Here is a 25,670-nt window from a genome sequence, read left to right as displayed (position 1 = left end):
CCCATTCCAGGATCACCCAGCCCCCTGACTCCGTGTCATTTGGACGTTAGCGAGGCAGTACGTGACCGTCCGGCACGCTTTCTCTCTTAAAGGTCACTTGCTTCCCCGCAACCTCTGCTACGTTCCCTCCAGTCCTGTTCCTTTTGTGTTTCCTTACCCTATCCGTTGCCAGCCATCGCTCGTATGTGGTCGTTCACCTAGCTCAGCCGTGCTCGTTTACCCCGTATTTTCAGTGTGCTGGAACACGAGGAACAGCGACGACAGCAGTAGAAGCAGGTTGGACAGAAAGATGCTGGGAAAGTTCGGCGACTATAGCTGCGAATCACCGTGGTCCTTGATCGAATCAGCGGCAAGGGCAATGAGATCGCATCGCGGCGAAGGAATCGAATTTGTCCTCTGGACGGGGTAGGTACCGCCCACCCCCACCCTCTCGCAGACAGTAACCGCCACGAGGCTACTGCTCTGCCTATGCTCGATTAATCGCTTTACCGTCGCGCCGCCCGGATAAGAATCTACCGGGGAATTATGTTTGCCGGACATTAATTGGATGGTAATCGGGGGGCGCGGGAAATTCAACTAATCGAATCTTATGGGGATTATCGGGCAGACGCCGTGGAGTTATTGAATCCGATGGAGAACCTTTCGAGCGTTTAAGAAGCGTTCCGGATCGATAGACTCTGTTTTACCCGGAAGAGTTCGCTTCATTAGGACCGTTTGAGTCTAATCAACGGGAGTGTGCAAATGGAATTTACTCTATCGGTGACCCGTTACAAACGGGTCTTCTTGGAACGGAATTACTGAGATTAATAAATATGCATGTTTTTTCGCATTTTAGTGGAATAAAGTTCGCTTGTTTGGTTTGGAACAACTTTACTTCGTACGTTCGAATGTAACTGCTGTTGTGTTTACCGCAAACAATATCTCATCAACGCGCGTACGCACAGCCCTGTTTTATCGCGTTCCGCCATTTTGAACATCAGTTGTGTATTCCGCGAGTGTAAAAGCTTTCGCATCCGACAGTAAAAAATTTACATACGCAATTTCTGATATTGTTCATGTTGCTTCTTGATAATTTTCACTACGTGATGTTTGAGGAAATTTAAATAAAATATGTGTTTAATAAAACGAATCCTGATAAATGTTGTCTACTGAATTCCATTTAAATTACGGTAATTACTACTTACACAATACACGAAACAGAATATCATTTATTAAATATCTGAATTTTGAGTGACAGTTTGTTATCTTATATATTTATTGTAGGCAGAAATATTTCTGTATTTTCTACAGTAAGAACGAAAAATAGAATTTGGTCATAATGCGTATTGATCAATACAATGCGTATTAATCATACAAAAATACGTGGAATAAACGTAACCTAATTTAAGTACAGAAAATCGTTTATACCATTACCATTCCAATGCACAATTTTTGTTGTACAGTCCTGTTAGAAAAGGTAGACAAATTTCCTTTAGACCATTGAATAGCCCGACCATTTTCAGGTATACATACACCCTAAGCCCTGTAACTAACACGCCAGTTTACTGTGAAAAATCACAGTTGAAACCTTTTGCCATGACAACTCTCAGAAGACGTGACATGTGGATGACTATTTATTAAATACCTCCTTAACAGTTCTAGATGTAAATTCTTTTAGCTTTTTTTTTCAGCCACTTGACACGTTTCCATCGTTGGTCACTGATGGTATGACGTACAATGTATGAAGCTTCCTTACTGATACGTACTCAGAAACAATTAGATGCAGTGTTGTTGCAGGCTTGTAGAGAGTCTCCTCTAATTGCCCCTAAATGATTTTCTTATTCATTCTAATCGCTTATACGTGATTTATAATTGCATTCTGAACAGCATCAACATTTTCTGGAGTAGCAAGATCTGCCGGGTGTCCTCTGTACGGTTCGTCGTCGAAAACGAAAACTTCTCGTTAGAATTGTATGTTGATGGAAGGAAAATTCTCGCTAAATGCTCCAGACATTTCTTTAAAACATTCTTCTTTATTTAAACCATGCAGAAAGTTGTAATGAATAATTACTTAAAACTTTGTTTTAAGCATAAAATTTCATTTAATATTCAAGTTATATATTTTTGTACATATTTATTGAAAGGACCCTAGGCTTAACTCAAGCCTATGGATCAAGTAATACAAATATTCCATTCGCATGAACTTCGTATTTACACTACAAATTTGAGTACCAGCTGCGAGAATGTATTAGAAATTACGCAACTATATTTCATTATTTCCCTCTATTAATTCTCTGTTTAATTTCTTTCGGTTTTACTACAAAATTCCCAGAAATTTGCGTACCAATGAGTTTCAAATTCAAATGATCACTTGGTTCGATATACCATCGAAGTCTGAAGTTTAATTTATTACTGCGTGAACAGCTACACAAGTAAAATAACGGACGGCCGATTTATTCGCTACTTTACAAAATTGTAATCAACGAGTAATTACACGGGTACTCGCGAGGCAATCAGTAAATTGGTTGATAAATCAAAACGAAATAAATCGATCTTTAACGCAGTATGCACGGCAACTAATCCAATAATTGATAATTCGCAAACTCGAGAAACAAGTATCCAATGAGCTGTAAGGATTTGTGTTTGTGCGACGCAACATAGGAATGACTACGTGTCCTGTATAAATTAAACAGTGCAAATTACTAGTTCAATGCAGTTCGATCAATTTATCGACGATTGAATTGCGAACGTTAATACGTCTCTATATAAATTGTTGGTAACGATCAACGCTTCCCATCTGACTCGTGAAATCTAATAAAGGCTGGCTATTGTCGGCACAATTCTGTTATTTAAGTTGCTCATTTTTAAAATATACTTGCCGCATTATAATTAAAGCATAATGCAGACGGTAGCTAATATTTCATGCAGAATTTGATACGTCGTTTTGTTCAACTTTATTTCTACCATTTCATTGATAAGTTTTGGGAGACGTTTTTAATAAATCAAAGAGAATGATTTTTAAACAGTTTAATTATATCAATTAGTATTGTAGCTATGAGTATTGCCTTTTCTTTTTTCCAGAAGGAAATTTAAGATTTGTTACCAGAAAATGAAGGATAGATAAAAAATACTTGGTTGTGTATTCAAGTGTCATCTGAATCTTTTTATTCGACATAAGTTGCTGAATAATATGTTTAATTTAAAACAAATTACAGGTAAAACGTTTGCAATCACTTCTAAATTTTTGCTGCAATTATATATTTTTCTATAGTATCATTCTGTTTCTAATTAATGCATTCAACCAATAGTATTATATTTTTCAATTATTAACTCTTCCCTTTTACGTGTAAAATTTTTCAATCATTTGCTTGAGGAGAAAATTTTCAATTTCCTAAAATCATTGAGTGTTTCGAAATTTTTTACCATATACAGTAGACTGTCACTTTAATGCCACTTTCGGGGCTGTAGGAGAGTAAAATGGCAATGAATTTAGAGCCCCCTCCATGCTAAGTTCTGTCGCCATGGTGTCGGCCACAGCGCCTGCGCAAACCCTGGATCGTGCTGGTGCGCTGGCGTACGCAACGAAGTGGGAGAGCGAATGTGTATGCGCAAAAGTACGTGTGAAGGGGAATTGCCACTCATGTGGCATTATTTTCAGTGGCATTAAAGTTAGAGTCTACTGTATTGTCAAATTCCATGTTACAAAGAAAATAATGAAGCATTCATTGGGACACAGAATATTACATTTAAAATTTTATAATATAGCTTTGTACAGTAGACATTCGTTTCCCGCACTAGTCAGGGCTGTAGCGGGCCAGAATCCCAGAAACCGTGCAGGAAGTAGACGCCACTTACCCGAGCGCTTTCCCCACCATTCAGTGGGCTGGATATGTGCACTTTACGGTTACATTAATTATCTCCGTTATTTTTAGAGATATCAGAAGTTGTTCAGTATGAAGAGGGCTATTACTTAGCAGTAACAAGTTTTTCGTAGATGGAGTATCTTCTCAGTTTTCAAAATTGATTATGTTATTTTTATTAATGATATTAAAATATTATGGAATAAAATACTTTTTTTACATAAATCGATTCTTCCAAAACATTCTGCGTAATAAAGTTTTAAGGTATTATGTGAAAAAGGTAATAATGCGTGACATATTTTAGTGGCAATTGTCTAGCTTGGTTAGTATCTTTGACCCATTACGTGTGATCTGCAAGACAAGAAGCAATCAAATTGCCACCAATATTCATTCCACCAATATTCATTTCACCAATAAAAACATTATTAAAACAGTATTTATATACACTGCGTTTTCCGTGATGAGATATGCGAGTTAAACGCGACACCGTATGTGTTCCGGCCTGGGCGTGCTAAACGACAGAGTAGGGTACGCGCACGTGTGTGAGAAATACGTGTGAGAAAGGGGCGTGGCTTCCGTGCAGATAACGGTGGCGCGTGAAACGAATGTCTACTGTAAATAAATCTGTTTAAAAGTGACCTGCGAAATGAGTAATATATTAGCGAATAAGTAAAACAGTTTCCTTTTCTTTCGACTAATAATAATTAATAACTTCAGGGTATTTTCATACGTTTGCATAGGATAAAATAAATTGTAACGTCCAGCTGACTAGGAAGTAACATTAAGTTAACATCTTCTTTTCTGCATATAAAAATAGATAAAACATTCAGATTGCCCGTGTTAAGTGCTTTATCCTGTATATTATGGTTTTAATCTCGTGTGAAAATCCTTTTAGACTGATCCTTTAAGTGGAAGGACAACTTAAATCAATTCAAAAATGTTATCATGATTGAACGTACGTAAGACTATCATGAAAGTGGTAATGGACTTAAGGATTCTTTGCTTAAATATTTAAGACGACAATAATAACCGACAGTGACAAATAACTACTCAAATGGGAATAAAACATAAATTGGGTGAAATAAAGGCTTATGAAATTAAATTTTTACAATTTCATAAACACATTATATTTAAACAATGTAATTTTTAGGTATTTTATGGTTTGAAATAAGTTTTCAGTAACAAACGAAATATCTTCAGCACGTAACTGAAAGAAATTAGGAAATTCGAAGAAATCTATCTTAAACATTATAATAAATATAATAATTGTAATAATGAACTCAGTTGGTTATAAACATTCATAGAAATATATTGTTCTTGAATAGACTTTCCGTGATAGCAAAATATTTCGAATCTTTTAGAAAAATTAAATAACACCTATTTAAATGTCAAATTTAATAACGAAAGTATGAAAAAATGTGTCTACCTATTAAATACATTATTATGTATGTATAAATCAAATTAACCATAACATTTGATTAATCATTTAAATGAAAGTTGATATCGGTAATGCACATCATTATCTAGTAGCTAATACTGAAAAACCACTTGTGCCGAAGGTAACAAGTCCATCCGACGTCCCGAATTCACTCTATACATATACATACACTCGGTGGATACATATCAAAAATCTTCAATTTCGCAACTCACTTTCCTCAATTCAAAACGTTTTACTTTTTAAACTTTTAATTTTGTTTCGTGTATCGAATTAGTAGAAATAGATCGTGAAGTTTCTGGAAATTTAGAACTGCAGATCGTAGTCGCTATTCTCCGTATCACATATTTTAATTGTTTATACATCCTTCTAATTGTTATATGACATTATTGCAAAACTAATGCGTACAACATACCTATATGATTAATACCCTTTCTTGATGAAATGAAAATTGTGGGTACATATTAAAATTGATCCAAAATACTGACTGTTTTAACATTCTCAAGTTTAAGAATCCTAATCAATCTGTTTTATTCAACATTTTAATTAACATTAATTTTTATTTACCTACAAACCCAAAAATGAAACCAGAAGTCCTCGATTTCCAATTTATTAATTGTATAAATTGTAATGTGCCCCAACCATTCAGATGTGTGCAAAGTGAAAGAAGTCAATTTTATGTAATTCTAGATTGGGGCGGAGTTTATTTAACATACAATATACAATCCATATTGTTGTTGGATTCCAAGAAAACACACGATGTTCACTGTTCCAATACCAGTTTATTTCTGTCGTAGAGTAAGGACAAGCTGGGGAACATTCTTTCGTCGGCACCCCTAGCGTAGGGGTGGTGGTAGGAGCAGGACTTTGGTCAGAAAGGATGATTTTATGGTTTCCAAGGCCCAGAGAGTCCATGGCCTTGGGTTTTTCAGTTTAAGTCACGTCCGTCCCTTTTAATGATTTTTTAGGGGAAACGTAAAAGTGAAAGTTGGTGCTTTCGCTGGCACGTTGAATGTCGGTACTCCAACATGACGTTACATTTTTAGAAATATTATTGGGTGAGTGCAAAAGTCCTGATACATTTTTTGTAGGTGATATTGCTGCCATATTTTTGTGGAAACAATAAATACTACTGTTAATGCATTGCATTATGTATACAATGTAAATGTGTCCATTGTTGTTCAGAACAATAATGTACGTGACTGAGCATTTTTGACTATTTTAAAACAGAATTGAGTATAATCTTTTATAGGCTCCATTTACATGTCGTAATTATGTACAAGTTTTATACAGGAATGACCATTGGAAACTCCGTAAAAACGTTTGTAATCTACTTAGAGAGGCTGTTATGTTAATCCCAATATGCGATAAACTGTAAATTTATTGATATAATTAAATTACATAAATTCAGTAGTAATAATGACACTCGTCAAATTTGTTTATTACAATAGAAATCTGTAGTTAAAATACGTATTACAAAAAGGAATTATGATGTACATTATTAAATTACTATGAAATTATAATTTAAAAAATGTTATGAGTACTTTTTTATAACAAATCCCATGCAAATTTTTGCACTGATCCACTATATTATTTTATATTTCAAACATAACGCAGTAAAAATAACGTTATTTTAAATGACGACAAAATAAATTTCGAAATTACTTGTCATTGAAACAAAATTTTTCATATAAAATAATTGATATTACAGAATGTTATACGTGTAAATAAAATAATCCTACATAGTCGTATGAGATTCGCAGAAACAAGCGGTACTTACTTGTAAGAGGAAGATTCCTCCTTCAGTGGCTTCAGTCACGGCTATCTTTCTAATAGCGTTACAGCAAATCATATTTCAAACTTTGTAAGTTGCCGATTAAACTGTAGCGACACGTATGTATGCTCACGCGATACCTACAATTTCTCGACTTACTTTCCTTCGTTAATACTGCTTCACTCCTCGAAGACTTTAATTTCCCACTTAAACATATAATTTTGTTGTAAATCAGAAAGTATGTTATAACACGTTAAATTATTTCTGCAGTTTTTTCAATGCACACCGCGATTTGTTACTTTATACCTTGAAGGGAACAGAAGGTTCTTCTACACGCAAAAAGCAATTGAAAATATAAAATAACATTTTTTCGTATGATGTTTCGTTTACAAAATAACTAAATTTGAAGAACTTGTATTTGTGATGATAATAATTAATAACGGAGTATAATAAACAAACGTGTTAAGCAAGTTCTATTCAATTGGACGCATATCCAGCAGATTTTTAAATTTAATTATCTCAGAAACGAAGCATCATACGGACAAATTTCTTTGCACGTTTAGACTTATTTTGTATACTTATACATGTAGAGACACACTAATCTATACGTACCTATGACGCAACACAATTAAGACATTGTTAAAACTTTATCAACTGTTACTTTGAAAACTATTTATTTGCGTCATATAACTGTTTTTGAACTTTCCCTGCTGTTGGTGAATAGAACATGTTGCTGTAAAAAAAAATCTAACATTAATTTAGAATGTCGGAAACAATTTTTTGGCGTCTTCTTTAAAAATGTTCACCGATGCAGCGTAAATTCATTCCCTAAAGCCGTGACCATTAATTTTTGTACACCCTCTACATGAAATCTGCAGTCTACTGACCATTTTTTTTTACATCTGGTAAAATTTATTTTAATAATGTAGAATCGAAGGTTAATAAAAGAATACTGATAAGTCTCAAATGTCCTCTATAAACGAGCTAGATCAATCGAATCTTCCAACAATGTTCTAGTAAATCAGATTACGAACTTCTAAACTTTCCTTGGAACTTAAAGTTTCTTAGTTTCTTGGTTGGAACGTGGTTACCAATTAATTCTCAGTGACATGTGCGAAAACGCAATATCTACGGTTCCTCAACTTACTTTTCGCGATTCATACCGTTCGACACTGGAAACTTTCAGCCCGTGCTTCAAATAGGTATGCATAAATCATACGGTATTTTCAATTTAGATTAGTTCTTCGGAAAGCATTCTTGTGTAGCACGGGAATAGAGGTCTTGAGATTCGGGAAAGAAATAAGAACGGAAAGTAACAAATATTGCGAAACTAATTGGAGAATCGAACAAACGTTTTTAATATCCCTAAATGTCCCAGTGGGTCCGATAAGTGGATCACTTAAATATGGAATTTCACATTACCTCTGGATTCTTTGTCATTGCGTAATATGTACATATAGTTTTAAATGCGATGTAAATGTGTAAAAGTTCATCAGTTATCATTTATTTTAAAAAATAATAATCCGCAAGTATTTTCATTGGAATCTAAAGCTGTTAGACATCTCATGTTTTGTCTGAAGAATTTACACTTACAAGGGAAGGCACGAAAGTGTTCCCCTGCGATTATGATGAAACTTCGTATGTCTGTTAAGCAGTCAAAAATAAGGGATACGTATTTTTTTATCGACTAAGACGCGACTTTAAGGGGTGAAACGACCCCTCGAAGTTTCGACTCGAAAGTACTATCTCGAAAACCAGAGGAGATACATAAAAACTTCTAATGGACGAGGTTTGCGGTTTTTTATATAGAATAATATGGTGCTAACAAATTGTCCAAAATATAATTTGTTTATAACAACAAAATTATTTACAAGTTTATTTTACAACTTATTCAAGTTTACATAAGAACAAAAAGTAACGAGTTGTTTATTCCAAATTCATTGAAATATTTGTTTTTCAAATTGCCTCCCACAGTTTCGCAGATTTTGATTATTTATGTCAATTATGGATAACGTTAAATTAAACCCACTGTATATTCCACGCATAATACGAAAATATTCATTCTTGTGTTACGAGCCAGGATCGCGAGCAGCGCGAAAGGCCGGCAAGTGTAGGTTTTCCAAAGAATATGGTTATCAGTTTGTTAATAAGGTGCACGGACGAATCTGCCGCGAAGTCAAAGTGCTGCTAGGATGTTTGAATGGATGTTTCAACGGTCAACTTCGACTCTAATAATTACCAAACCAATGAATTTTAAGAAATGACATTACTTACGTTTATTAAAGAATATCACTTGAATATTACATAATCAGTCTTTGGTATAAATATGTGTAGTGTGGTGTTGTCGCGGTAAAGTATTAATGTAATATTACCAATTGAATGCTCGGTGTTAACGCGTTGGTAATGCGGGGATAAGAGCCGTTTTAAATAACTACCGAATAGAACTTCAACTGAACTCACGGATTCTATAAGGTTAACTAATAATTCGAAAGGATACTTAAGCCCGATCTCACTGGATAAAACTGACTCTTTATCGGGTATAATACGTGGTGATTCTACAAATAACTGTACTATTCTGGCCCACAGAGGATTAAATCAGAAGATTTATATAGTCCTAAAACAGGGTGGAGGTTTCATTAGAATGTTCATATAAGGAAATCTTAGCGGTTGCGATTCAATCATGATTCTGTCTTTGGTTGTTATCCAGTTGCACGAGATTACGTTCCCTCTATTACTTGAGGATTAAACAGACGGAGTTTTAGGACGTTTTTCGTTGCCAGGCGCGCGGTTGAATACAATTGAAAAATGAAAATTATTCTCTATACGTAACAGTTGCATAAACAGATTGCAGGGTTGATTACACTGTACAACAAAATTTTGAAAATTCTGATGTGATGGAGTGAAACTGGCTCTATTTACTTGATTCTGAATTGTTGAATATAATGATAATCTCATTTTCGACCCTCCACGTAAGAATGTTTCAACTTTATTTGTAAATGTGGAAATGTTAAAAACATGTAATTTCTACTTTTGAACGCAATAAGTAATATTTATAACTGTCAAATTTTTGCTATAAAAACAGGAAATACGATAAATATGAATTAAGAGACAGTGTGTGTGTGTATGTGTGTGTTTGTGAGATAAAGAAAATACGAATGTCAACGGACCTTGTAGTTGTCACTATTTGTCGAAACCTTGTAGTACATGGGACTACTTGTTGAAGTACTTGTCCAAGCTAATAAAAATATTCATGAAATTAAACATTTACATCCTATATTTATATTATACTTAAAGTAATTATTATCTTTATTATTATTTGTTAAATACGACAGAAATAAAGTCAGAAATATTGTACCAGTTGAATAATTCAAGAAATAAATCAAACTGAATAGTGCTAACTAGATGCTTAAAAAGCTAGACTTTGTGAAGTGTAGGGCAAAAACTGAAACCAGTATCGTGTTCAGCAACCTGTAATTAACACGAAAAACCAAGTTTAGTTCCATCATTCAGTAATTTGTTGAACAGTGTTAACTGAATCATTCTATTATCCGAACATCATATCACCTGTCCAATCTGGCCAATGAAGCTCCTACTAGATATCATACGAAATCACATCAATCTTATAATATTTCAGCCAATTGGTAATGTCTTAAACTTTCAGTATAAATTAAAATTCCTCCGTTCCAATTGTGCCGCGGAATATCCGTCCCACGAAATTCCAGGATCTGTCGATAAAGTTTTAGCGACACCTTTGCATACGCGTACCGCGTGTATTATCGTTTCTTCGTGTTCACTAGCGAATCCGAGTAATTCCCGCAGCCCCACGTCGCACAATGGGGTATTTGACCCGAAAAGCTGGCCAAAACTATTTTAAAATTTACTCAATATTCAAAATCTCATAACTTTGTTACTATTCATCCAAATCGATGAAATAAAAACCATTTTAACGTTTGAACTCTCTAGTTTTTGGGTCTTTAAATAAATTTTATCAAAATGGTTGTCTAGAGGGTAAAATTTACCCTTCAATAAGAGTGTGCCAAACTGTACTTTTCCTTGATATTCGTCAAGTGCTACGGAGTGCAAACAATACTTTTTTGCAATTTTGATATATACCACCGGAAAGTATGATCGTTTGTTCTTAAAATAAACCAAACCTCGTCGAAGAACTATGTTGTTTAACAAAGATACAGCCCTTTAAAGGAAACCGATATTTTTAAAATGTTTTGTGTACGGTAAGATATGTGTACGTATACATATGGTATAATATATGTATACATATAATAGAAGGTCATCAACAAACCCTAGTCCTAATAAAATTAATAACATACTAAAAACTTAAATCGTCAGGAATTGACAGACGAAATTTACTTAATAGGTTAACAATCAACTGACAGCGATGGATGCACGTGGGTCGATTGTATCTACGATCATAAACATTCTGATTTATGGTATATAATATATAAAATAATATATATTTTAAGAATAGTTTTTATTTGCAATATATAATAGAATTAATTTTCGTCAGAAAATGCTGTTGCAAGATTCTTCATCAGACAGTATTTCTTGCTTATAATATATCTGTCCTTCATCGATCTATCATCCACACCTCAATTACCCCACCATCAGATCAACCATACAATATACGCCTATCGTATGATCCTTTGCCTTCATAACAAGCTAAACTGCATTCAAAACGGATGTTTTTTAACGAAGTTATGGCCATTTACAGAAACGTCTGCCTCTTTATGGTTTCATATGGTAAATGAATGTGGCTTCGTTATGGTAAATGACTATACCTTTGTTAAAAGGCATCCGTTTTGGATGAAATGTGGCTTGTTTTAAAGGCAAAGGATCATTATTTCTGAAATACCTGCAAAATGCCGAACACTGTTGTCTATCAGGAACATCCGTTCTCAAATATGAACAAAATCTTACAATTTGAAGGCCCTCTTTATAAGGAAGATTTTACCTCTTGGGCACTGAGTTAAATAAAATCGAACAAAGGAATTAAAAAGTAGAAGTTTTAAGCGTTAATTTTCCTTCTGTGTAAACGAATTCTGACGAATATTAACAAAGTTATGGAACATTGAATCTCAATAATTTTTCACTAGTGCACAAGTGAAGAGATACTTTTGAACAGAACTGTAGTTTTAGCACTTCTTAGCACCTAATTTTTCAAGAAATATATAAAGCAATGTCCAAGAATAAGAATATATAAAAAGTAAAGGGGTGCATTGGGGTGCAAAAAATTAATTCAATGTTTCATACTTGATTTTACGAAAAAAAACACTGTTTTCAAATTATTATTTTATCAAAACCACACAAAAAAGTGATGGAAACAAGGTGCCAAATTACTCTACATACCTTCCTCTATATCCTACATATGTTGTTATTGCACTTCCTTGACGCTACACTTGTAATAAATCACTTTCTTAATATAGGTTTCTTGGCATCTTCTTCGGGCACAAAAATTGTTGACTTTCAAGCCTCAAATTTTTGCTAAATACTGCTGTTTTCGAAAAACCAAGATAGCAGTTTACTTTTATTCATTCTTAAGAACATAAGGACAAGGTTTCAATCATTTTGAACAAAGATAAATTTGGGGTTTTGGCCAGCTTTTCTGGTCAAATACCGTACTGTGCGTCGTACGTAACTAGCGCTAACGAGGGTGTAACTACTTGTTGCAGTGACGCGCTGACGCGCACTGCTGGCATGAACGCGGAACTGCGTCTGCAGTGTTTGAGGAATTTGACCGATCTGTTGTCCCGCACGTTTAAGGAACAATTTGTGTTTCCGGCGCTCGGACACGAGGACCTAGGAGTAAGCTTCTCCCAGCTGGCCGTGCTCTGGCAGCAATGGCTGCCGCAGGAGGCTTTGGACACGTTTCAAACCGGTGGGTAGACTTGTGAAGCGTTCTGATTGTGCACCTCGCCACGGCTTTTTGGGGAAGAGGGGCAACGGACGCAACGGAATTCCTCGATGCGGCGAGCGAATACGTGTCTTGTAATGGTAAACAAGCCTTCGTGAAAATACGGAAATCGGATTAAATCGACTGGTGTGGTTCAGCGGAAGATCGAAATTTTGGCTCACGGTTCGTACCCGCAGCGAAACGACTTTCCTGTTGATGTGCTGTTGCTGAAGGTCTCGGATACATGGGTGGAAAATATAAGGTTGTTGTATACGAAATTATTGTGTTATTATTGGCACTTCATATTATACTGAACGTTATACGACTTTTATGGAATAACGTAAGTTTAAACGGACTCTATATGTATACGTTTTTTATTGAAATACGTGTGTTACATTCATGGCATAATTATTATATTGAATTTGAAACACTAAACATTTGTTACACTAAATATTGTCATTGCTGAATAGTATTTTCTAGCAGAATCTTACATGCATCTTTATACAGTTTATTTATGAACTTTGCTTAAATGTTCATCTTTGCACGCGGAGGAAATGGCCGAATGTAATTGATTCACCATCTTAATTAACTTCAGTGTTGAATGTAATTGATTTAATTTTATGTCAGACAGTATTTTGAAACGAGAAAAGTACACTGTATAACTTTGCGATAAGGAGAGAAACTACGATAATAATTTTCATTCTTAAAAGTAACGGTGAATACACTTGTCAGTAAAATCGCTCATTTCATGTGCAAGGGTATAATAAATTCGATCATTCGAGTATTATGCATAAAATATGATATAATCGCTTTCGAAAGAATCTAATTTGATTATTCGCCAGGTGGCCGCGTACTCCATGAAGAGATTAGATCACCTTGACATGTTAAAATGATACCGTATATTTGGGAATCCTTTTCTGAGTAATAAAAACTGTTTTGTCGATTAAAATGTTTCAAGAAAGGTAATTTTTACCTGAAAAGGGTACGGAGTGAAGTTTGGCCGGAACAGTTTATTGTTAAGAGTCTTAACAATGTCTCACGAAAACACGATTACACTCGGTAGGCACTGGCGAGCCGCGAAGCGATGATCGAGAGTACCGTAAACGAAAAATCTAGGCGACCACGAAAATCGTTTACACCAATCGCAGATTTTCACCACAATTGTACTCGAGCGTCGAGAGCAATAAATATAACACTTGTGATGTTGCGATAATTAACGCACGAGTTGAAAAATTAGAAGTTTGTTAAAATCTGCGATTACTACAAAGGTTCACGACAGAATGCTCGGTGAGCAGCGAAGTTTCTACTGGTTTTTGTTCAAATTCGTTAGGATTTTTCAGAGAAGCGCCGGATTGGTTCCAAGAATATCGATCACCGCGAAATATCGATAGATAATCGATAGTTCGAAGAGAGTTGCGCAGATTCTGTAAATACGTTAACGCACGCGCTCTAACGCACCACGGTCGCGAAATTCAGGGACGAAACTAGCAAATCGACGTTGGGCGCACGCAATCATTGACAGACTCGCAGTATGGTGCGAGAGCGCCCTGTCCTACTTACTTTGGACGCACGCGTCTCTTAGATTTTCATTCCGAAACATATCTCGTTAACTATTAGGTTTAGGTCGTATGAAGGTTAACACATTTTTACTCAAAATTTGATACTCTATAAATTTATGGTACAAAAAATAGATCATTCCGTTAAAAAAAATTAAGGTGTATACATACACCCGCGAGCAAACTCGGCTTCCACTAGGGGAAAAAGCAATGTAGGGGTTAGGGCCTCCTACTACTTGGTAAATTTACTACATATACTGAAATACTATGTTAAACCGAATGTTAATTTCGCATAAGTTTCAATAACTCCGAGACCAAGCGGTAGGAGGTCTTTCCCTTAGATCACTTTTTCCCCTAGCCGAAGCCGAGTTTGCTCGTGAGGGTACATGGTATTAATGCCCCTTGATGCCGTTTAAGCTGCATGCCTCAACATTTTCATAAAGTGTACCATTAAGTCATTATTCGAGGTGATCATGTTAGCTGAGACACTGTATAGACGGTGGTATTTGATTATTTGTCTCTTACTGACTGTACTACAAGCTTCTGATTATTCATTTATACCAGATTATTGAAGGGAAATAATAATATTATGTCATGTCATTTTTTATAAACAACGAATAGAGAAATTATTAACAACAGACAATCACAGCTACGAGATAAATTTTCATAAACGATAATTTTGTTATCTAATTCACATAGGAAAATACCTTACTCTATATTTTATATTTGTTATTTACACGTAATTTCACCTCTTGTTTGGTTATACACCAAGTTTCTTTCTATCGTTTATAATATTATTTTATATATGTAATTGCCAAGGTGATCGTATAGCGTTTAAAAGAAGTTTTAGCAAAATGTTCGTTTTGAATTGCTGTAAGATTTTTTTAACTGTGAGTACCAAAATATGTTACTATTATATCCTTTTTTCAATTATTTGACTAGTTTTATCGATAAAAAATGTTGAATACTCTTAATAATTCTAACAAAGTGTTTTTCCTCTTTTAACTTTTTCAACACGGAGATAAAATTTGATATTCTGTTCTAAATTTTCAATCTGAAATTACAATATCAACTTGTACATAAAATGTCGATTAATAGTTTTATCATTAATGTATTACAAATTGGAAAGCTCAAGTTATTTCTGAGTTACTCCACATTTATGGAACAAAATTCTAAAACATATTTTTGCAGTTATCGAACTACTTACAAAGTAAATAATTGTTACAACAGCCATAAGTAGTCTCCGGATTATATGCATTTATTGCATGCGTATGTAATATTAATTTGCATAAAATCCCGCAACTTTTTTACAATAGATTTTAACACATGTTTCAATTCATAATTCACACTGTAAATTAATCTCATACAACCTTCACCTAACTGTGGTACAACTTTCTTATTTAAAATTTATTTCAAGAATATCCGAGATCTTCTCTGCTGCTCCAATAAGAACAGCTAATAATACCGAGCGCTGCTGTTAAGGGTAGGAAATTACGAAAGGAAAGACGAGAAGTCGAACATAAGCTCCTGGCAACTCACTCGACGATTTCAAACACTTGTTACAGCCGGATATTACACGATAGAGCAACGCTCGGAAAAGTATCGAATCATCTTCCTCAACACAAATTTGTGGCTGAACGTAGTCGACAACCGCATGCTGCATCGCTCGGGAGCCACTACGATCGATAACACGCAAGATCCTTTCGGTCAATGGTCTTGGTTCCAGTCGACCCTCGACAATGCACGAAGGAAGAAGGAAACGGTAAGCACGATTCCCCACAATCGCTAGTACTGACTCTCCTCAAACGGTGTTCTCATTACAAATTCTTACTTCCGACTGTTTTTATTATTAGGTCCCTGCAAAAGTTATGACCAGACATCGCATTAGCACTGTCCGTTAGTTTTTCATCGCACAAAAACGATAGGGTGTTCATTCCCCAAGGATCTCTTCTTAAAAATTATGTCCAGAAATTACAAAGACACCCAAGATATGTGTAGTACCAAAATGTAATTCCCATTCAATCCACTCTTACGATGAGCTATTTTTGCATGAATGATTTTTGTGCGTTTATGTTTATACAAATAGTTGCATTCTTCGACTGTTTCACAAAAACCAAAATCAAAGACTGTAAAAAGTCAACACCCTCTTAAATTTTTGCTTTCGTTATACATACTTACATATTTGCATAGGCTAGCAGGGCATGAAATCCTGTGCTTATGATTCAAAACTTGAGGATTTAAAAACTGTTATTTATTGCAAACATACGTGCAATGATTTAATTAATTGCAGGTTCATGGAAATTTTAAGTGGACTTACGACATATGTTAATGAGACTACTGGGTGTCCTAGTAGTGTAATTGACTAGGTTTTAGCAAATCATGATTCTTCTATAAAATCAAACGTCATTTTCTTAACCATAGTGGGAGGCAAATATATTGAGCTTCAATTACTGAAATGATTCGTAAATAATTCTTCTAATAGATATTGGAAGATAACTAAATAACAACTAAACAGAAATAATAGTAAAATTATTCATATTAACAGTTACTAAAATTAATAATGATTATGTATAATAATTTCAATTTACCTTTAACCGACATAAAGTTAATATACACACGCTAAAGTCACTTTAAACTAAATACAATATTTCATACTCTATGGGACATGAATTTATGATTTACATAATAGTTGTGTAATTATTTCGTGCAATGTATGACAGTTACATTTTTAAGAAAAAAATATTTATGTAATCTCTTTGGCGTCTAGATCATGATAATGTAAAAGGAATACCTTGTTAATTCAAAAATTACTAGATTACATTGTGATTGAAACAACTGACTCCGGTTTAAAATAGTAATCTTGTAATAAAGCTGCATCTGCTTTAAACACTAAAGCACCATTTAGATCCTCACCTGATATCTCACAAACTACAAACGTGGCGGTAAGTTACACAACTCACATGGTATAACAGTTCATTTCCTCTTCTACCTCGATATTCTTCGCCCGCATTAATCGTTCCTCGCATACCTATTTTAATACCTATGAACAACCAACGAGGTACTCGGCGTATTTGAACGAAAACAGTTCGCTTTCAGAGATAAACGTACTCGTTCGTTTAATCATACCTTTGTATGCGCACACGCTCCATTCATTAGAACAAACCTCCCACAATCTCTTAATAAATTCAATTCCGTGGGATACTTTCCGGAAAACCGATGAGATATTAAGCTGGTGCATAAGTAATTTCAGTTACGTCTCAAAGGTTTTAAATCCAATAAAAGTTGAATATTAAGAAACTTATACTACATTATATTAATTATTTTCGTCAACAGTTTGATAAAATTCATTTACACAAATGAATATAATGTGTTTTTGGTTACGGAAATAAATATGAAGAATTATAAGTTATACTTTTCCGGGGTTATAATGTTCTCTTGCTCCACCAAAGGGAGTCAGCTGCAGAATTCTTTGCAAAAACTACAGTGAGGATACTTTATTTCGAACAATGCAAAAACTGCTTTAAAACACACAAAAGTGGTGATTTCGTTGTTAATAACAGGCAATATTCGGATTAATGGTAAGAAATATACACGGTGTTCGGCTAATGGTGTCAGAAACTTTATGAGGTGATTCTACATGTGGAAATAAAACGACAATCAGGATTGACGAAGTTGTGTAGGAGACTTCGTTTTCAAGTCATTTTTAAATATAAAATTAGGGACAGAAACGCCTGGCACGAGGAAATCTATGTACAAACGGTAAACGTCGAATATGTCACTCACGGCACATTGACATTGCTGAAAAAAAATGTGGTGAGTACCTTTCTCTTTGTGTGTGTACAATCCTAACATCTACGACTCACTTGCAAGCATTGGCGACCCTGCCGAAGAACGGATACGACTACATATTTTTATTACTTTTCTGTCCTTTGCGTGAGATTCGAGTAATGCTTCTTTAGATCGGGGACAGTCGTCAACGTGAACACATCTAGCCGGTGTGAAACAGCCCTTTCTTTTTTTTATGGTATTCATTCAATTTATTTATTACAGTGAGTTTAATTTACGTTATATTAGTAAGTGTTTATTCTGCGTATGTGTTGTGTTCTCCCTTGTGGATTTGAACTAGGTTTAATGTTTTGCAACGATTCGTGTGTGCTCTTTTATGAACTGTCCCAAGAAGAAGATACTCCAGTCTCGAGTGCAGGTATTACACATCACTTTTTTGGCTACGAGGTAAAAGTGTATATTTTGCAGGCGAAGTTAGGGTACGTACTGCCGTATCATACGTTTAACGCCTGTACGTGTATTACCTAGTTTCTGTCCTTAATGTGTATCTGTTGCTAACTTAAAAACGCAGCTTCCAACACAATTTTGTCATTTCAGTTTTCGCCTTATATTGACACGTAGAATAACCCCTTAAAATCTCTGACATCTATAGCTCAATACCCTGTACAACATTGGCCATAAAACCCAAACTAATCGTCTTATAAACTTTTAAGACGGTCAGAGATCGAGCATTCAACGGTAATTCCATGCTTGCGAACATTAATGAACGAAAATAATGACGAAAAACGGAGTTACTAATGTACCAGCTTAATAAATCAATATCTATCATGGCATACCTTGGCCGCGTTTGTGGACGTTTCAGACGGCTCGGAACTTACCGGCAACGAAGTAAACTTTTAATTGCAATGTTTTTAAAGCACAGCCCTTTCGCTCGAGTGTTCTCGGATAACCGGATACAAGGAAAAATTCTCCACGTGTAGTGATACCCCCGTAATTGTTCCCTCCTCCCGCGCCCCTCACAGTCCTCTCATCGCCAAACTGTATACCAGGAGGCAGACGTGTTCGTTCAAGCGGGGAAATTCCAACGAACAAACAGAGAGGATAGGCTGGCGCGGAAGCAGCGCGAAACGATATTATTTGCATCTTCCTGTTCGCGTTTCCCCTTCGTTCGCCGCGCGCCGTTTCCTAGTTTGCTGCTCGTCTCCCGCATAAAGCCGCCTTGTGATACGTCCTTCGTCTGATAAAGGGTGTGAACTGTTCCAAGGCGAAAGCGTAACTGAGCAGTTAATTATATTTAACCTGCAGAACGGTTTTAGCCCTCTTTACGAGCCGGAACCAGTTCGACAATTAAACGGATCATACGAACTGGATGTGGAAAAGCGCTGGATATAGTGTAAGCCGAAAGTTCTGCGGAACCTAAATTACAAGATTTTATTACTGACATTTTAACGCTAATGTGAGAAGCTCGTGGGTTTGATGTGAATACACAGGGGATTTTATGTTGTTCGGACGCATTGGTTAAACTATAATTTATTATAATATTCATACAGATATAGTGACTTACACAATTTTTTCATGTACCTTTAAAATCATAGTTGTAATAATCATAAATTTGTATGCAATTCTTGTTTATGTACACTCACGAGCAAACTCGGCTTCCACTAGGTGAAAAAGCGGCGTAGAAGAAAATTTCTCTACCACGTGGCAAATTTATTACAGGTAGTGAAAGAAATGTTAAATAGAATGTTAAATTTGGCATACATTTCAGTAATTCCAAATACCAAATGGTAGGAGGCCCTTTCTCTACGTTACTTTTTCCCCTAGTGAAATAAAAGTCTCCTACCACTTGGTGAATTTATTCCAGATACTGAAATTAATGTTAAATCGAATGTTAATTTGCCATAAATTTCAGTAATTCCAAATACCCAGAGGAAGGAGCATAGTAGGAGGCCCTTCACCTACGTCACTTTTTCCCCTAGCGGTAGCCGAGTTTGCTCGTCGGTATACAGTAGAACCTCGATTATCGAATCACTGTTTATCCGAATGCCGTTCAATCCAGCGTTCTATTACTGAACGTTCTATGCACGGCAGGAACACGTTTCAAATGTATTTTTGTTAACAATGTATACACACGTGAATATTATACAGGGTGTCTCAGCTAACTTGATCACCTCGAATAATGACTTAACGGTACACTTTATGAAAATTCTGAGGCGTGAAACTTAAATGGCATCAAAGTGTACATCTTATAAGGTACGTGCTTTCTTTGTGGGTGGAAGCATTTTAGAGATTTCGAGATCACCTTGATTATTTTTAACAGAATAACCTATTTTTTGTACCATAAATCGATAGAGTATCAAAATAAAGTAAAAAAAGTAAACCTTAATAGTTAACGGGATACTTACAAAATATTTTTTTATACGTACTTACTATCTGAAAGTTATAGGTGCTCATACCGATGCCCAGCGATCCCCCCTCAACCGATGATACAGCGATTTCAATACAGTACAGTGCAGTTTTGTAAATATTTCGTTAACTATTAGGTTTAGGATGTATGAAGGTGAACACATTTTTAAAAAATGGTGACCTTGAAATCTCTGAAATGCCTCCACCCACAAAAAAAGGACGTATCTTGTAAGATGTGCCCCTTGATGCCATATAAGTTCCACGCCTCAAAATTTTCATAAAGTGTACCGTTAAGTCATTATTCGAGGTGATCAAGTTAGCTGATACCCTCTATATGATAAATAATGACCTTTCTTTTTACCAGTTTGCATAATCAAGGTCTTACTGCATCTCTATTATCTTTCCTTTAATCGCTCTTTTCTGATAAATTATTCCTAATTTTGAAGTAACAGTTACAGTTTGGTACATAATTTCGCTAAACAAATAGCTTTCCGTAAACAAATTCATGGGTGCACTTTATAATGATAATATAAATCACTCTGTTGTTTATACTAATGCCAATATTATAATACAATTAAATGAAGACTTAACTGGGTAAATAAATAAGATAGTAACAAACTGCTGCAAGGTGAAATCAAATATAAATAAATTAATTCGTCTTCCACAGTTAACACCCAGCTTAAAATGGCGGAGTACGCTTTATTCTTGATGAGGAGCTTAGAAATATTAGGTGTATGCAAAAGTAATAGTAATAACTGTTGCGTTTAAGTTTGCATTACGAGTTTTTTCTATGAATGGTAAATTTAATTTTTGCTACAGAAATGGGGTTATAAAAAGTTTTCGAAAATGAAAGAACTATTTTGGGCAATAGATAGCCTAGCAATTATTCGGTATTAATAGAGACTTTCGATGGAAAACCGCTGTTACATTTATATTCGCCTAATTTGTGAATACGTCAAATGTCGTGAAACATATATGTACATTTACAAATTATTTATAAAGGTGTCATTGAAACCTTCAAAAGCAAAAAGACCGCAGCGATGAGTTCGAGATCCAGGCTTTATGTAAAGTGTTCGGTTGGTGCAAGAATCATTGCGATTTTTATTATTTTAAATTCAGCGTCGGTTTTTCTAGTTACTTTTTATCTAGTAATGGTGATGTAATACACCATTGTAAATGGTGGAATTAACACTACTGATTTTTAAATATATTATTGTTTCCATTGTTTAGCTCTGCCAAATTTAAGCACTTCGATTAATCATAGAAGAACAGCAAATTTGCGCGATTTCATTGTATGCGTTTAAATTAAAACATGGCACAGCGAAAATTGCTGGAAATATCAGCCATGCTTTTAGCCAAGAGGCAATTAACGGAAGTACAGCTCAACATTGGTTTTAACAATTTCTTGATGGAAACGAGTCTTGAAAATAAGAAGGGTCTCGGACATCCTTCTGCTACCGACAATAATAAATTAAGAGCCATTATTTACGCTCACGCACGTAAAACAACTCGAGAACTGTTGTTCGACATTTGAACCTAATTGTAAAAACAAAAATGCTCGGCAAGTCTTCTCTGTACTTCTTTGTGATAGAGGACGTCTGCGATCTTTCTGCTATTCAAGACTTTAGTTTCCATCATGAAATTTTTGAAATTGTACACCAACGAGCAAACTCGGCTTCTTCTAGGGGAAAAAGAAATTAGGGATAAGGGCCTCCTACCGCTTGATAAATTTATTTCAAATACTGAAATAAATGTTAAACCAAATATTAATTTGGCATAAATTTCAATAACTCCGATACCAAGTGGTAGGAGGCTTTCCCTTACATCAGTTTTTTTCCTAGTGGTAGCCGAGTTTGCTCGACAGTGTACGTTCACTAATTGTCTCTTGACCAAAAACGTGGTGTTTTTCCAGCAGTCTTTGCTGCTTTACGTCTTAACTTAAACTGATACAATAAAATCGCACGGATTTGTTTCTTTTCTATGATTAATTTAAGGGCTCAAATTCACATTACTAAACAATGGAAATAATAATGCAAGCAAAAAATCAGTAGGTAGTGCTAATTTCACCATTTACAATGGTTTAGGACGTGACCATAACTAGATAGAAGGTAACTAGAATAACTGACGCCAAATTTTAAATAATAAGAACCGCAATTATTTTTGCAATAACCTAATATAATATTACCTAAAAACATTTTCAAGTGAGAAATCTGGTTATATGAATTTTATTATTTAATTACATAGTTACTGTTACATGAAAATGCGTTGTCGTAGTCTATGGTGTAACATTAAACGCGAGCTATGTATGTAGTAGTATTTTCTCTTCTGGATTGTACAACTTTCGAATTAATTAACATAACTCCATCAAATGCTTATTATAGACTCAGGCAAACCGTACTTACAAACCACGTCCCCGTTAATGTACTTACAACATTTTATTTCTTTTAATCCTTCGCTTTGTCATTTAACTAGAAATCAACGTTCATTTTTTTTAATCCCCCGCGTCGCCATTTCAGTAGAAATCACGAATAGCTTACATGTTCTTCTAAGTTAACGGTTACAATGAACATAACCCGTTCTTGAAAACAACATGGTATCAAACGAATTTTCCTGTTATATTATTATTTATCAAAGTAAACGAAATTTTCTATAATAACATTGAAAATTAACATTTTATAATCTTTATCATAATATCAGTAGCTGACGCACTTCTGCTGAGATGTCACACACTTGCACGACAATTGCATCCTAAACAGTAAAACATCTGAGAAACGATGCCAACTGACGGAATTAAATAAATTCACAAATAAGCATAATTGAACAGTTTCATTTTTCGATTTGCTCTCTTAACATTTTCGCTGCTGGCTGAAATATCACTTCCGTTCCCAGGAGTGGTTTACATTTGTTTTTATCGGAAATGGCTTTGTTTTAGGGAATAATATTTGTTGTTACATCATTGGTCACTGTTTTGTTTATCTTTTTTCGTCGTAACGCATATGGTGCGTGCAAACAAAAACGCAACGTATGTGTCGCCAGCAGCGAAAATGTTAACTCGTTAGTTTGAGAAGACGAGTAAACTTGGCATTAATGTTTCATTGTACGTTATAATAATTTTCAGTTTCCTTATCATTTACTCACAGAATCTCTCATTTAATCATGACGAAACACTTTTACTAGTAAAAGTTCGATCTTACTATCGTTTCTAGCCGAGCAGAATACACCAGATTATTTTTATTAATCCTTACTTCTGGTTATGCCAGAATTGAGGTTTGAAATGTTGCCCATTTAACACTTCAACCCTTAACTGGACATGTGAGAATCTTGTACGCAAATAGCTATATGGCATCGGAGAGGCAACTTTTTTAAGGAATGGCTCAGATAAAACATAACTATATAGTACACGCATACACATATGTATACATCATATTTAGTACATTTAGTCAAATTTTCGTGAGTTACCAAGTTGTGTTAATTTATGTAAGATCACACAACACTGTCATCCACAATCACACCATCCTCCAATCAGCTTTGCGATAGTAAGTTCTCAACGAGCAGTGGCAAATCGCAAGCCACAACATATACCTACATACAAGCTCTGTCCCAAAAAGAAACTGCGTTTTTGAAAATATCAAAACGAAGGCAACTTTTGCCAAATTGTGTTTCTATTCTATTCAGAATACAATTTTTTGTAAAATGAAAAAATGTTCCATTTTATTCAAAATACAATTTTTGCAAAATAAAAGAATGTTTGCGTAAACCAAAACGTGTCTTGATAATCCCAGCTCATTGTCCAAAAATCGTACCGAAGATTTTGGATGAAGTTTGATTGTTTCACGTATTTTCCGATATTTCCTTTGGTGATTTCTGTGCCCCGACGATCTGGCCGATCATCGTACTTAATTTCTTCGACTCGCCTCAAATCATGTAAACCAGCAGTCAACTTCTGTACGAGACAAACAAGTATCACTCTATTATTTTCGTATCAATTGAAGCAATCCGATAAATGTTTCACTAAATTTAAAAGAGAATTTAAAGCTAGCTTTTTGTTTGAAACTCATTTTTCAACTAGTGTATAGAAAGTATTGTCACTTTTTGGTGTTATAACTCGGCAAGAATGTAGGGGAAGGTTGCCGAATTTAAACCATCGCCTAGGTTGGATCACTCTTGTAACTTGTCATGTGTAAGCCATTTGTGCCGGATGGTAGACAATATGTTTATGATAGGGGTAATTGCATTAACTAACTTCTTACATAGTATGTAAGCAACACAGATTGTCTATCATACGGCGCAAATTGCTTGCACATGACAAGTTACGGTAATGGTCCAACCTAGGTGTTGGTCCAGATCATAGACATATATGTATAGACGGAGCATAAGCTACCACTTTGGGCGAGGGGACCGTAGGATTGGAGGGGAAAAGGCAGCGGTCGTTAGAGGTACGTCGGTTAGCTTCGGATGCATTCCGCTCGATTCGGCTCGTTGTTAATGGCTGGTGGGCTGTGTGCCGTACTATTATTTAATGCTTTATACTATTTATTAATTTTGTTAAATACATATATCTATACAAACTATACTGGGCGCCAAAATTAAAGCAACACTACAATTTGCCGAAAATATTGGTCATTTTCAGATGCCTATATCTTCGCGAAAAATAGCTATAAAAAATATTGTGACAGAGCGTTTTGTAGCCCGAAGTTTCTAGTTTTTGAATCGGGAATTTAAAAATTATTTTTATGTAATTTGTTCCTTTTTTTTAAAAGATGAAGCGCAGTAAGCGAATGTTAAAAAATGTTGGTCAAGTTTGAGAGGATGCATGGGCCAAATGAAATTTTTTCTGGTAATTCCAATGGAAAACTTTTAAAAAGCAAACATTTCTCTTTAATTTCGTTTTTTTAATTTTGTTGTACAGTTTTTATTGGCCGAGTTATTCGTCATCATATGAGAAAAGGTACTTTCCACTTTGACC

The 25,670-nt window shown here is 35.0% G+C and overlaps 1 protein-coding gene across 1 annotated transcript in view; it reads left to right on the top strand.

The window, feature by feature from the left end:
* The window catches only part of LOC107192269 (acid sphingomyelinase-like phosphodiesterase 3a), a 141,449-nt gene that overhangs the window by 73,287 nt on the left and 42,492 nt on the right, over positions 1–25,670 (top strand). Inside the window, exons 4-6 of the mRNA XM_015581486.1 lie at positions 234–405; positions 12,736–12,941; positions 16,078–16,274. Coding sequence (XP_015436972.1) covers positions 234–405; positions 12,736–12,941; positions 16,078–16,274 — 575 coding nt within the window. The remainder of the gene's footprint in view (positions 1–233; positions 406–12,735; positions 12,942–16,077; positions 16,275–25,670) is intronic.

Source organism: Dufourea novaeangliae, unplaced genomic scaffold, assembly GCF_001272555.1.
Source record: "Dufourea novaeangliae isolate 0120121106 unplaced genomic scaffold, ASM127255v1 scaffold321, whole genome shotgun sequence".
Taxonomy (NCBI): domain Eukaryota; kingdom Metazoa; phylum Arthropoda; class Insecta; order Hymenoptera; family Halictidae; genus Dufourea; species Dufourea novaeangliae.
Note: the sequence above shows the minus strand (reverse complement) of the source record. Positions and strands in the feature narration are given on the sequence as shown.